At 53.8% G+C, this 13,389-nt stretch overlaps 2 protein-coding genes across 7 annotated transcripts in view; one reads left to right on the forward strand and one right to left on the reverse strand.

The window, feature by feature from the left end:
- Window positions 1-5,751, reverse strand: Tmem187 (transmembrane protein 187). Its single transcript, XM_074063568.1, is given in 6 exon segments — window positions 1-525; window positions 528-598; window positions 600-645; window positions 648-794; window positions 797-1,198; window positions 5,490-5,751. Coding segments are annotated over 6 exon segments (1,056 nt in total). The 3' UTR covers window positions 1-397.
- Hcfc1 (host cell factor C1) overlaps window positions 5,640-13,389 on the forward strand; it is a 25,815-nt gene continuing 18,065 nt past the window's right edge. Inside the window, exons 1-3 of one of the 6 annotated variants that reach the window (XM_020187373.2) lie at window positions 5,640-6,057; window positions 6,511-6,940; window positions 13,142-13,290. In XM_020187373.2, coding sequence (XP_020042962.1) covers window positions 6,748-6,940; window positions 13,142-13,290 — 342 coding nt within the window. In that variant the 5' untranslated portion in view covers window positions 5,640-6,057; window positions 6,511-6,747. Of the gene's footprint in view, window positions 6,941-7,293; window positions 7,587-13,141; window positions 13,291-13,389 lie in introns of those variants that run through there. The other 5 variants (XM_020187378.2, XM_074063731.1, XM_074063732.1 and 2 more) reach the window with 5 other exon arrangements.

Genomic DNA, 13,389 nt, shown 5'->3' on the forward strand with positions numbered 1-13,389 from the left:
AATCCAGGTGTCTCGGGGAGTTAAGTGATTTCTTACCAGTCTATTGGGCATGTGTGAACACAGTCACCTCTGGGAACACTCAGTGTTAGCCCCGCTCACTGGCCAGCTGTCACCAGCGTGCACCTGTAACCAACACCCTGAAAATAGTGCAGACAATGAGCTCTCTCCAACCATGAGCATTGTGGAATTCTTGGGGTCATTTCCCCCGGTATTTTATTTTTGAAATATTTTAAACTACAGAAAAGTTACAAGAACAGTCTGCAAAGCCCCATGTCCCCTGCACCCAGGTCTCGCTTTGTCTGAGTAAGTCGCAGCGAGCACAATTCACCCGACGATGGAAGCCAGATAGCCCACTGCAGCGTTGGGGCTCACTGGCTAGGCAGCTTCTCCCCATACCTTAGTGCATCTTCTCCTTGGCATGGAGTCTTGGGTGAGTGTTTAAATTTGTCAGAAACAGAAATGCAAAGTTGAACTGGAGCACATCACAGACCTTGGACCAGAAGTGGCCTGTGAGGCGCTGGAAAGGCGCCACTGTGCGAGCGCGTGGTCACACAGTTTGAGAACCACAAAGCCCAGGCAGGAGAGCACACCCAAGGCATGTGGCTGAGGAGGTGCTGCCGTACCGCCTGTGGATGTGCAGGGCTCCCCAATGGCCGCCACAATATAAGCACCCAGTGCCACCTCAGACCCCTGTAGGTGCAGCAGGGCAAGGCCAAAACTGGACAGAGACAGACACTCGATGCAGAGCAACAACCAGGGTGGCCAGCCCCTGTCTAAGGAGAGGCACCAGGCACTGGCCAGGCAAAGATGGGTAAAGTGAGCCACTGGTCAAGCATGGCAGTGGAGCGTGTCTGTGTCCAGATCTGCAGCCACTGAACAGGACCGTAGACCAGGGCCATGCTGGCAAAGACATGCTTCAGGTATGGAGCCCTCTGCAGCTCTGCGGGGCGTCCTGGGACGCTGGCATTTCTCCGCAGCCGGTATGTCCCCAGGAGCATGTAGGCCAGGTTAATGAGTGAGTTGAACGGCGTGGCGAGGAAAGCGGGCAGGCTAGCTACCCGGGCTTCGGCATAGTGTTCATAACCCACTTGAACGGAGACGCCCTCAAAAATGCCTGTGTAGATGGTGGCCACACACAGGCAGCTGGCCACTACCACACGGAAGAAGGCCTGTCCCGACTCAGGTTTCACACAGAACCCTCAATATGCCTGGGGCAGAGAGCGTTAAAAGAGGGGCAGTTTTCACCCTTATCCAAAATTCTGATAAACAGCCTTTGCAAAGCACTCCTCGGCCTCCCAGCTGAGCCAGCAGGAAGAAGTCCCTGTGATTTCCGACGCAGATGCTGTGACCTTGCCCCAGAGTGGCAGCAGCAGGGTGGAGGGAAGCAGGAGTCCTCCTGATTGGCTGGCACGAGGGGAGGACTGGTCTGCCTTTTTCCTTTGTGGTTACAAAAAGAATGTGGTTAGAAAAAAAAAACATCCAAAAAAGAGCCTCCATGTTCCTGATTCTCAGCCTCAGAATCCACCAACAGTTTTCATCAGAAAGAGTAAATAAAAGTGACACAGTACCCACCTTTTGCTAACGGCCTCTAGAAGCCTCTGTTGCCCAGGGGCTTCTTGGCTCTTACACTGCTCTTCTTTCACCTACATTTAGAAAAATCCTGCTCATAGTTCTTTTACAGTCACTGCATTTGGAAGTTTCCAGTTCACCCCAAAGCTCTCTTTAACCAACTATCCTGCAGTCACAGGACCAGGCAGATGGTAAGTATCACTGTTAAGTGCTTTGGTGCCAGTTGTGATGTGAGTTAGCTTAACAGTAGTGAAATATATTAATTTAATTATTTTTTTGAGACAGGGTCTTGCTATATAGCCCAGGCTAGCCTTGAAGTCACAATCCTCTGAGTTTGAATGGATTACATGTACCACCACCGAGAAATGTATCAACACTGAAGTAAGAAAAGGTTCAAAACTCTGAAAATGACTCAGAGCCAAGAGGGCGGACAGGCAGACATGGGAGAAAGAGAGAAGGAAGGCCCTCAAGTTCCCCTTACTCTGATACTAGACTGTCTGCCTTCCTACTTTATTAGCCACGTGACCTTGGGCCAGAACCATTCTAGGCCTCAGCTTGCTCACCTACAAAGTGTGGAAACTAACAGTACCTTCCCCACAGAGTGGCTGTGTGCATGCAACTGGTTCTCTTTTCTTTTCCTTTTTTTGTTGAGGTGCTGGGGATGGAACCCAGCACATCATGCATATAGGCAAGTGCTCTACTACTGGGATGTAATGCCAGCCGCATGTTTTTATATGTAGATCCCTTAGTTCCTTGTATTTTCTGTTGTTTCATTTTGAGGCAGGATCTCAGTATGTAGCCCAGCTGGTCTCAAATTCTCAATCCTCCTGCCTCAGCCTCCTGAGTGCTGGGATTATAGCCACGCACTGCCATGTCTGGTGAGTGCTGGGTTTTTTTGGCAGTACTGGGGTTTGAACTCAGAGCTTTGCACTTTCGAGGCTGGAGCTCTACCATTTGAGCCACACCTCTATCCCAAGTACTATGTATTTCTGATGCACAATGTCTACCTTCCCTCCTGCTGTTTAGGCCCCAAAATGGTAGAGCAGGGTCTGAATGTTTGCTCCCCTCCACCTGCTCAAGTTTCACTAAACTACATTAAAACACAAAGCCACACCTTACACTTTCCCCACTCCTATTTGCTCTTTTGCTTGTCAGGCAAGTCCTGTGGGCCTATCTGGATCCTTTGGGGGACAGGCCTGCTGGGCCTCAGGCTAAGCTTTCTTGGGAGTCTGTGGTAAGGCCCACCAAATCCAGTTTGTCCTGTCAAACTCATCATTTCCACCAAGTTACTGAAGCCCTCACCCAGAATCTAGATCTCCCTGCTACTCAGCATGAGGCACCCTGGACTCATCCCCTCCCTTCTCCCCAGCTAAGGAGCCTCCAGGTCTGAGGGCCACTCTGCCCTGTGTTTCTCACCACCAAGCTACCACTAATATGGTCTGCACACAATGGGCCCTCAGCATCTTTCTCAAGTACTCCTGGACTAGGCTCCAGACTCTTGGCCAACCACATTTAGCCCTATAAACTCCGTGGGGCCAACTGTGTCTTCCAGCCACAGCAAGACTAGTTCTAGAAGCCCTGTGCCCTCTGTGCCTACTCACTGCCTCTGCCCTGCTGACACCAACTTCTGTCATTTCTCACCAAACACTTCTCCATATGGCTCCTGACTCCAACTGGGACATAAGCTGAAGCACAACCTTGTGTCTCTAGGTCCTTCCCTGCCCCCATCTGGGACCCCATGGTGCCCAAACTAGCCTGACTTTCCTGTCTGCTCGCAAGCAGGGGACAGGAGTCAAACACCGTCAACTTGACAGAGGAGGCACTCCAGGAAGGGTGTGGAGAGCAACTCTTCTTTCCTGCTAGAGGGGCAGAGTCCACCTGAGTCCAAGCTGAAAGTGACATGCACTTCTTCACAGCTTCCCCTGGCACCTGGCTTCTAAAGGCAGATGGTTCAACAGCACTGGTCCTTGGGTCTGCAGTCTTTTGGGAAAGTCCTACAAACTGATTGATTGTGACATCCTTTTTTTTTTGAGACAGGGTCTCACTGTGTAGCCCAGGCTGGCCTCAAACTTGAGATGCTCCTGCCTCAGCCTCCCCAATGCTGGAATTATAGGTGTGTGTCACGTCCAGCTAAATATGACAATCTCCCAGCTAAGGGGCTTTCTCCACCAAACAAATGTTCCTTAGACTCTCCTGCTTCCTGTGGCTGTATGCAGTTAAGCAACAGCCACTGCTGCCTCCAGGTAGCTTCTTTGTCGCAGCATTTATGACAACTGTTTCTTGTGCCCCCAAGACCCTCCTTTGTTGTCTTGCTGCAGATTTTGGGACATGAGATGCCCACAGCAGGTGAGGAAGACCTGAGCCACTTGTAAGCACAAAGCAGCGTAGAACAACTACAGTAGTTCTGAATTTGGGGGGAAGATACACACTGAATTCAGGCAACACCCTGGTAAAACAGCCCCTCTGCTTCCTTACTTTTCAGGGGAGGGTTTGGAGCTAGAGAGGTGGTGAATGACCAAGGCCACATAGGACAGTTGGTGGCACAGCCATATATGCAGGGGCTCTTATCCTTTGACTGTGCCACAGGCCTCTTTGGCCTTTCTCAAGTAAATGCTTCTAATCGCAAAACTAAAACATAGAGAATTGCCAAATAAATTTAATATGTAAAAAGATTACAGTATTTTTGAAAAAGGATAAGGTAATATATGTGCTTCTTTACTAACATGCTAAATTAGAGATCTGACTCTAGGCTGAATAGAGTAACTTCAAATTAGTAATTATTCAGCCCGTTATTAGATGTTGCAATTTGGTTTAATTTTTAGACTGCTACAAAAATAAGCTAAAGGACCTGAAATGATCTGTCCATTTCCTTTGGTGACAAAGTCACAGAGCTAATGCTCTGTGCTGTTTCTCACATTTGTAATTTCAGGAAATGCCAAATTCGACTAGAGGTTAGTGAAAATAAAAATGACAGACGAACTAAGGTGAAGAAGTCATCATCTGTTCGCATTCCAGGCTCTAGGACACATGCTTAGGACACCTGTGCTACAGCCTACATGTAGCAGTGATGACATCGCAGTGCCCAGGCGGCCTCCTGGAAGACTTGAATCATGGGGGTGATGCCAGTACCCACCTTTCAAGGTTGTTGTGAGAACTCACAGTATTGGCGCGAAAAGGCCAGGGATCGCCATCCGGGTATTTTTGCCTCTCTCGCTAGGTTGGGACAAATTCAAATCGAGAAAAAGGGCGGACCCGAAAAGCAGCCCTGCGCCTGCGCATGGGGCGGGGTATGGAGCCCTGGGAAGCAGGCGGAGCAGGATGACGCGAATGACGCGAATGACGCGAGTGACGCGGGCCGCTCCCGCGCCCGTCGGCTCGCCCTCCCGGCTGGCAGCCCTCGGTCCGCCTGCCCGCCCTGCGGCCGGCAGGGCTGGGACGGAGGCCTGTGGGCGCGCGGCCTGGCTCTATTTGCTTGGGCGCGGGCGACGGCGGCGGCGGCGGCGGCGGCGGCGGCAGCGGCGGCGGCGGCAGCGCCCGCGCCCGGGGGCGGAGCTCCCGAGCCTGGGAGCCTGGGAGCCTGGGAGCTGGCAGCGGCTCCGCCCCTGTGCGCCGTGCGCTCAGCTGTATCACCGCCCACTCTTGACCCGCCCCCGGCTCCCAATGTACGGGGCGGGGAAACGGCTGCTTCCCACTGCAGGCACAACTGCAGTGTCTCCTTTGCTACCCTTAACACGTGCCCATGTCCCACTGCTAGTTAAAGGCCACTCCTCGGGCATGTGTTCCTTAATCGACCCGGGACACTGTTCCCAGGGGGGGCGGGGCTGAGCGCGTCTGAGGGAGTTAGTATTCTCATCCGGGCTTTCCCAGACGCCGCCGCCATCTTTGTTTTGTGCTGAAAGTCGCTATTGACGCCCGCGGACGGCCGGGCGAGGGGAAGTGGCAAGATGGCGGCTCCCAGGGCGGAGGCGTGGAGGCGCGCATGGGGCGGGGGGGCCGTAGGGCGGGGAGCGTCTGCACCTGACTCGGGCCCAGCTGCAGCCGACTGCGTATCTGCACCGGCTTCCCAGTCTCAAGGCAGTGGAGGGGTCCTTTAAGCCGTTTGAGGCCAGAGGCGTAGCCGTGCGCGGGCGGGGGAGCGGTGACGTCATAAGCCCCGCCCCCTCGCCCGACCGCCGCCGCCATGTTTAGTTGTTACTTCTTCACACAAGATGGCGGCTCCCAGGGAGGAGGCATGAGCGCCCTGCCGTTACCGCTTTTTCTGCCGTACAGTTGCCACTCCGGGGCCTAACTCTGGCTCTTTGGAGCGGCTCCTGTGGGAAGGAGTCATAAGGAGGGAAGCAAGGATTGGACGCTGCCTTGCGTTTCGTTTGCAGTGGAAGAACTGACCCAGGAGGAAGAGAATAGGGGGGAAGGGGGAGCTAGTCTCAAGATGGCGGCTCCCAGGGCGGCAGGCGAAGCCTGAGCAGCAGAGGCGGACTCAAGGGAGAGGTGCGAGACCTCACGAACTGTACGGCGCGGGCTCCCGAGCAGCCCCCGAGAGTTCGAGCCGGTTTCACCGGCCTCTGACGCGCCTCCATTCTTTAGGACTGTCGAGGCTGTTTCGGGAGCGGCTGCTGTACTAATCGCTGGGCGGGGAAGCGGGACGGGCTCAAGATGGCGGCTCCCACAATTGTGGTTTGAGCGCCGGCGGGGCTGGGACGACCGCGGCGCTTGTGGCTCCTTTCCACCCGCCCCGGAAGCCGACCAGTGCTAGGGACTTGGGGGTGTGGGAACCGGGCCGGGGCTCCGCCATTTCCGGCGGGGGAGGGCTACGACTGAGGAAGGGAGGAGAGAGAGGCGGCTCAAGATGGCGGCTCCCAGAGCCTCCCGCCCGAGCTTGTAAGCGGGAGTAGCCGGGCAAATAGTCGGGGCGGCGGGACTCAGTGGCCTTCAACTTCTCAGGCCTAGGTGCTCGACAGTTTCGGGAAGCTCTTGAAGAGACGGGGTGAGCAAGAAGAAGGGGAAGAGCCAGAGGGAAGGAGGGTAGTTAAGATGGCGGCCTCCATGGAGTCGTCCACCGCTGTGTGAGGAACCGCTTCTCCGTGAGAGCTGCCTTAGACGAAAGGGGGTGTGTGTGAGAAATTGAGGGTCTCCCTTCCCGCTTGGTGACTTCTTCCCATCGCACCCTTTCCCGGAACTATGGCTTCGGCCGTGTCGCCCGCCAACTCGCCCGCGGTGCTCCTGCAGCCCCGCTGGAAGCGAGTGGTGGGCTGGTCGGGTCCGGTGCCCCGACCCCGCCACGGCCACCGCGCCGTGGCCATCAAGGAGCTCATCGTGGTGTTCGGCGGCGGCAACGAAGGGATAGTGGACGAACTGCACGTGTACAACACGGGTGAGTGCAAAGCCCGCTGGGTCCTCAGATCCTTCCCTCCATCTCCTCCCTCCTCTTTCCTCCCTCCCCGTCTTCCCCTCCTCCCGTCCCTCCTCCCTCTTCCTGTCCTCCCTCCTCTCTTCCCTTGTTCCCCCTCCTTCCACCCTCCCTCTCTCGCCGCTCATCGGCTTTCTTCTTCCCTTCGCCCTGCCTGCCTTCTCTGCTTTTCTCTGGTCATCTCCCCCGTTCTCACACCCCCGGACTCTTGTATTTGAACGTTGCTTCTCTTTACTTGCGAGTAGCGCTGTAGTCCAACTGGGGAGGGGGGAGGGGTGGGGGTGTCGCCACCGATGGTGACTTCAGACGTACACCATTACCCTGCTGGGGCTGGGGCTGGCGCAGGCGGATGCTCCCTCCCCTAGATCACTCCGCTCTTCCTCATCCCTAGTGCCCATGCCCATTCGGGAGAAAAGACAGTTTGTAGATTACGGATCAGAGCAGTTCTGTCTGTAGGAAAAAGGAGGGAAGCACCGTTAACGGCTGGAGCTTAACAGTCTGATCCAACCTGGAGCTTGGTAACCACTTCCCAGGTTACGCTGCTGGAGTCTTGCAGGGCCCGTTGCATGGGTGGCTGTACGGCCTCCCTCTTTGGCATCTACTTCTGCAGGTTTTTTGTTGTTTTGCCTCTTTTCCTAATTTGGTGCCTTCAGTTCACGAGATGATTTCGTTTCCCCACAGCTGGCTACTGTGCCTCCCCTCTTCCTCTCCTGTGAGATTTGGGGGGGGGGAGGGTCTTCACCCCTTCTGCCCCCCCCCCCAAGCTCAAGCCGTTATTAATTGGGAGGTGCCTCGCTCTGTCTGCAGGTACGGCTGATACACCGGTTGGCTTCTGCCCACTCCCTTGTGGGACCACATGTTGTCCCTTGCCCGGTCGCCTTGCTGGGTCTCTAGGGCAGAAAACCAGCTGCTTTCCACCACAGCTTTGTCGCATCCCTCCCCTGTGGTAGTCTCTTGGCTCTTTTGGCACAGCTAGCACAAGGATGGGCCGGAGTTGCCTGTTGACTGCTTGCTGACCCACAGGATCCGCTCCTTGCCCTGAAAGAAAGGTCAGCAGTCTCCTTGAGGCTGGGAGGTGTGTGTCAGTTCTGTCTTGGAGAGAGAGCCTGGAAGACTGCAGCAGTGGCAGGAGAGAGCCCTGGTTCCGGTGGAGGGCCTCTGGAAGCCTGTGTCTTGCAGCACTGTCTCCTTGGCCATCAACACCTGCCAACTCTTTTGCCCCTTCGCCCATGACTGTCCGACTCTCAGGGTTCTGATGGTCGGTCCCAGGAACCTCCTCTTGGCTTTGATGGTGGGCTGTAAGGGTGTAGCAGCAAGGCTGTTGTTCTTTTTACTGGCCCCAGTCACTTCCTTGCTCTGGGGCTGGGAAGCTGTTAGCAGGCAGTGAGAGAGGGAGGTTTGGGGTGGTTTGTGGAACTGGAGGGTTGGAACTGGGCTCTGGCTGAAAGCTCCTCCCTCCGGGTGGAGAGTGCAAGCAGGCCTGAGCACCTCTGGGGTTACTTCCCCCCACCAAGTTGACTTTGAAAGGCTGGCAGGTTGCTGGTTACCCTTTGCCTTCCTGGTCTCTCAGCACCTGTGGCCTCCAGGGAGCAGGACTTTTCTCTTGGCCCTCACAGAACGGGGGGGGGGGGGGGGGGGGGGGGGGGGGGAAGGGGGGAAGCGGGGGAGAAGGGATCGCTGGTGCTCACTCCAGCCTGGGCAGCTGCGGTAGCAGGAATTAGCCTAGTAAGCTAAGGCCAAGAGCAGGGGTGCAACTTTTCAGTTGATAGGGTTTTTAGAGATGCCTTGCCATGAACAGCACCTTCTCCACTCCTTGGACTGACTTTTTTTCTAAAGCCTGGAGCAAGCTCCCTGGCAGGGAAATGCAATTTTAGAAAGTAGGGCAGGGGCCTAATTACAGTCAGCTCCAAAGTCCACTGCAGGCTGCTGCCTTGGCTCCCTGGGGCCTCTGCATATTCATTAGTTTATTAAAATGAATTGACCACTTTGGAATTAATTCGTTACCAATCCGCAAGAATAGGTTGGGTGTTAGAGGGAAGCTAACCTTCTAAAGGGTTGCTTACAGCAAAGCCCTGGGATCTTCCAGGGTAGCAGTTTAGAAATTGTCACCATCGATTCCTCAGGTGACTTCTTGAGAAAGCAATTGCAGACCCAGCTCCCTGCTCTCAGCCAATGTGTGCCCATTATTTTGAAGGGCTGGGGATATGCATAGCACTTGGTGACCCAGAGTTCTAGCAGGTTCTGGTGCTGCCCTGGCTGCCCATCCTTCCCAACAACAGCCTCTCCTGCTTACCTTGGTTTTGTTTCCAAAGAGACCAGAACATATTCTCATTTTTCTACTCTCTAGCACTTTCCTTCTGCAGGATCAGTCCTCGAAAAGACTTGCCCCTTTGAAGAGTAGACCTGTCTAGAAGCATTCCTCTTTGCTAAAACCACAAGCCTGCAGGGGGTGTTCATACTTTGCTGTCTTGGTAGCTCTGCAATCTGGGGGTAACCAGGGGCATCAGTGAAGTTTATGTATGTGAAGCGGATGTGAGTGTGTGAGAGAGAGTGAGCACATGGCCTTCCTCTTTGTTGGCAGTCACCGTAGGGACTGAGGGATCCTTGATTGGCCTTTGATAGGTCTTAAGGTGGCTTTTGTCCTTGTTCTCAGGGAATTTTATTTCCATGAGGCAAAGCAGATTAGCCAGAACCAAAGAATTCCGAGCCTGTCAGGGTCAGGTGCTGCTGTGTGTGGGGTGCTCACCAGGCTGCTTCAGTGATTCTTCAGTGTCAGATTCTTTGGGAGGAACTTTGGAAGAAGTCTAGTGGGACTTACTCGTTTCTGCAGCTGAGGAAATTGGTGCCCTAGAGAAGTGGCAGGTCTGGGGTCACTGTACCAATTGAGTAGGAGCACAGATCTTCATGGGGACTCTCCCCTACTTCAGTTAACAGTCTGCAGGCCACCACCTTAGAAGCGCCTCCCTTTTCCTCTGTTCTTGTATGTAATTGGTCACTAAGTCAAACTGGTGTCATTTCTGTTTCTCTTCCATTCCAGGCCCTCCTCACTTTTTACTAGGCTCTTGCAGTCACTTCCTGATTGGCCCCACTAGTTTGGTTTGTCAGGAAATCCTGTTCACCCTACAAGGCCTGGTTCAAATATTACATCTTCTGAGAGAGGTTCTTTCCAGTCATGTCCTCCATCACCCTTATTCTGCTCCCAAGGGTCTTCCTCCCCCCCCCCACACTGTGCCAGGTGTGCTTCCCATCACTGAAGGAGGGTTCACAGCCTTCCTACCAGATGGGAAATAGGAGGCAGCTCCTCTGCCTCCCAGCAAGGGGCCTGCCACACCGGAAATGCTTTGATGTGACAGATTGAACAAAAAGGAAGCAGACTCCTTGAACTTTGTTGCCCTGCTTCATGGGAGTCACTTTCTAGGTGGTAACAGGACAGTAGCAAGTACAAATGGAGTTGGCAACTTATGAAGAGGGGTGGCAGGGTTTATGAAACAGAAGTCAGGCTTTAGTCTTGCTGAGGAAAGGGAAGATGGAGGGTGTTTGTCTTGCTCGGGATCCAGCAAGTGGGTGGCCTACTTTCCCCAGAATTCCCCTCTGATAACAGACAGCCTGGAGGGCAGTGACATGTCAGGGCATATCCAGAATGAGGGGCCTAGGGACTAGTTACACAGTACCCCCCCACACACACACACAGGTGATTGAGGGGCGACTGAGAGCAGCTGTTGGGTTTAAAAGACAGAAGAGAGAAAAGCTCACTTGCTTGTGTTCTTTCAGGGGGCGGAATGGGACTCGTGGGTGAAATGAGGAGAAGCAGAGTTATCTCCATAGTAGGAACTGCACTCCCCAACAGACTCTCTTGGTGGGGATTGGGGAGGGCCTCTGCCTTGCCTGGAATATTCTAGAACCAGATCCACACCTCTTGGGTCAATAGAAGGAGCTGATGATTCGGAGGCTCAGGTCACTTCTAGCCAGGCCAGCTGGGTCAGTGATCAGAGCATGATAGGAAAACTGAGCTGATCATGTTTGTCGTTTAGCTTTCGTCCTAAACCTTGACTGGTGGCTCCATGGCTATGGGCTATGTCACAAAGGTGTCCTTATGTGCGATGGTAGCTGGCCCATAAGTGAAACCCTTAGGTGAGCACGTACAGATCATTTTCAGTCACTGAGTGATCAGGTTTTTGTCTCTATGATTTACTCTGGAACCTCAGGTGAGTCATTTCCCTTCCTGGACTGTCTTCCTTTATTGACTGAGAGAGCTGACCTGAGGGAGCCTCAGAGGCTTCTTTTGGCTTTTATCCTGGTAACACGGATGAAACTCCTTCCATGGATTGTGTGAGGCCATCTCTCCCAATTTGTGCAAGGTTGATTTGCGTTGCAAACTCTGGCATTGCAAGTTCTTGCTTTTCTTGGTTTGTGTTTGTACTAGGAATGAGAAAGAGACAAGAGAGATGGCATCTGGGCATGTGTGCATGCGTGCCTATGGTCATGTGCACAGGCAGTACAAATGCTGCACTTCTCCTTCAGGAAGATGGCAGAGAGGGTGGGTGCTAGGCAGTCTGTAGTCTCAGTGACTCAGCTAAACCACTGAGGAGCCCAGCAGCTGTTCCAAATGCACCTGTGGAGCTAGGTGAGGAGAGCTAGACTCAGACAAGACTGCAGGACACGGTTGCCACTTGCTGCCTGTGGAGCCTTGTGACTGGCAGTGTAGGTCTTGAGTTATTCAGAAAGTAATGGCTCGGTCCCCTTTCTCAGATGCATCTGAATAAGGAGAAAACCATTATTCTTCTTTGCTACTTTCACAACACTTTTGGTCTCCCAAGTCAGGTATATATTTCTTACTCTAGCACAGTATCCCAGCAGCCCTGTGTGGAAAATCAGGCTGAGGAGCAGTGAGCAGCTTAGACTGGTCTACAGAAGCGTCTATGTGCCTCTCTACAGAAATATTCTGGCTTCCCACTCAGCTCCTAGGGGACCAGTCTTGATTCTCAAGCCCTTGCCACAACACAGCTGCTGCCCTAGAGCTTCAGCTCCTTTCCATAGCCCACTCAACTCAGAGCTCACCAAACCCACTTGAGCACACAGGTTTTTGTCTGACCTTAGGGGTGAGGGGCATATCCTTTAAATAATGTAGCACGGGAGGAGAGGACATTTTCCCCTTTCACTTTCTGGGAAGCTCTGGCACCAGTGGGGGTGGAGGGACACAGGAGCCTAGATGGAAGAGCAGGATACCATATAGGATAGGGAATGGTGCCATCTTAGCTGAAGGCTGGGCTGCTGTGTCTCATGCTGCCCTGGAGGAGCCAGGTGGTGCTTGGGGTTTGATTCACCCTCTTTCTTGCTGTCCTCTCTACTCCACCACCAGCTAGAAGTACGAGGGTCTGTTTAGAAGCTTCTATCACAGAAGCTCTTACTGTGGTTGCCACCTCTGGCTTGAGAATGTTCTGGAGTGGTGTAGGCGGGGCGGTGGTGGGGGGAGGGGCACTGGCGCTGCCACAGAGCCTGAGGACCATCACCTAGGAGACAGAGCTGCAGGGAAGTCAAAGCAGAGGCAGCAAGGCCTGGCAGGTCAGAGCATAGGCCGATTCTTGTCTCTTAGCTCTCCCCAGCCAGCAAGCTGGGACTGGCTGTACCTCCCCCAGCCCCGCCTGCCAGCTGCCTGCATGGAGGGAAAGGCATTGGCCTGCAGCAGTCGCTGGTTCCCCAACCACCCACAGGTGCGGCTGTGGGCTCTGGCCGTCTTGACCATGTGGTGCAGGGAGAGAAACATAGGCTCCTGCAGGGCAGGAGGAGCATGGGGCCCCAGAGGGACATTTTGAGTGTAGAAGTTTTTGATGATCCTGTGAGCAGTAGGGAAAGGAAGTCAGTAGCAAGATCTCTAGAAGCTAATGAATTTTGGTTGGTGACTTCCTGCTTGCTGAAATGACATTGATGAAAGCAGTCTGAAGACTGGCAGTTGATCTGAAATCCAGGACGCTGGCACCTGACTTGGCTAGAGTGGCCAGATATGTAGGGTGATAGGGCTCCCAAAGGATAATATGCTTAGCCCCTCCTTTCTTTGGCTATGTTTGAAGACTGGTATGGGGGACAGGGCTTGAGGAATAATGGAGGGCTTGGATTCTAGAAGCTCCTAGGTATTTTGACTTCTCCCTTTTTTTTTCCCCCCTCCAGCAACCAACCAGTGGTTCATCCCAGCTGTGAGAGGGGACATCCCTCCTGGGTGTGCAGCTTATGGCTTCGTGTGTGATGGTACTCGCCTGCTGGTGTTTGGTGGGATGGTGGAATATGGGAAATACAGCAACGACCTCTACGAGCTCCAGGTAACAGCATAGAGCCCCCTGGGAGCAGCCTTTGCCACAGGCCTAGGTTCTCGTGCTACCTACTTGGGCCCCACATGATCCCCCATAATACTCCTCATG

This window comes from Castor canadensis, chromosome X (genome assembly GCF_047511655.1).
Source record: "Castor canadensis chromosome X, mCasCan1.hap1v2, whole genome shotgun sequence".
NCBI classification, from domain to species: Eukaryota; Metazoa; Chordata; class Mammalia; order Rodentia; family Castoridae; genus Castor; species Castor canadensis.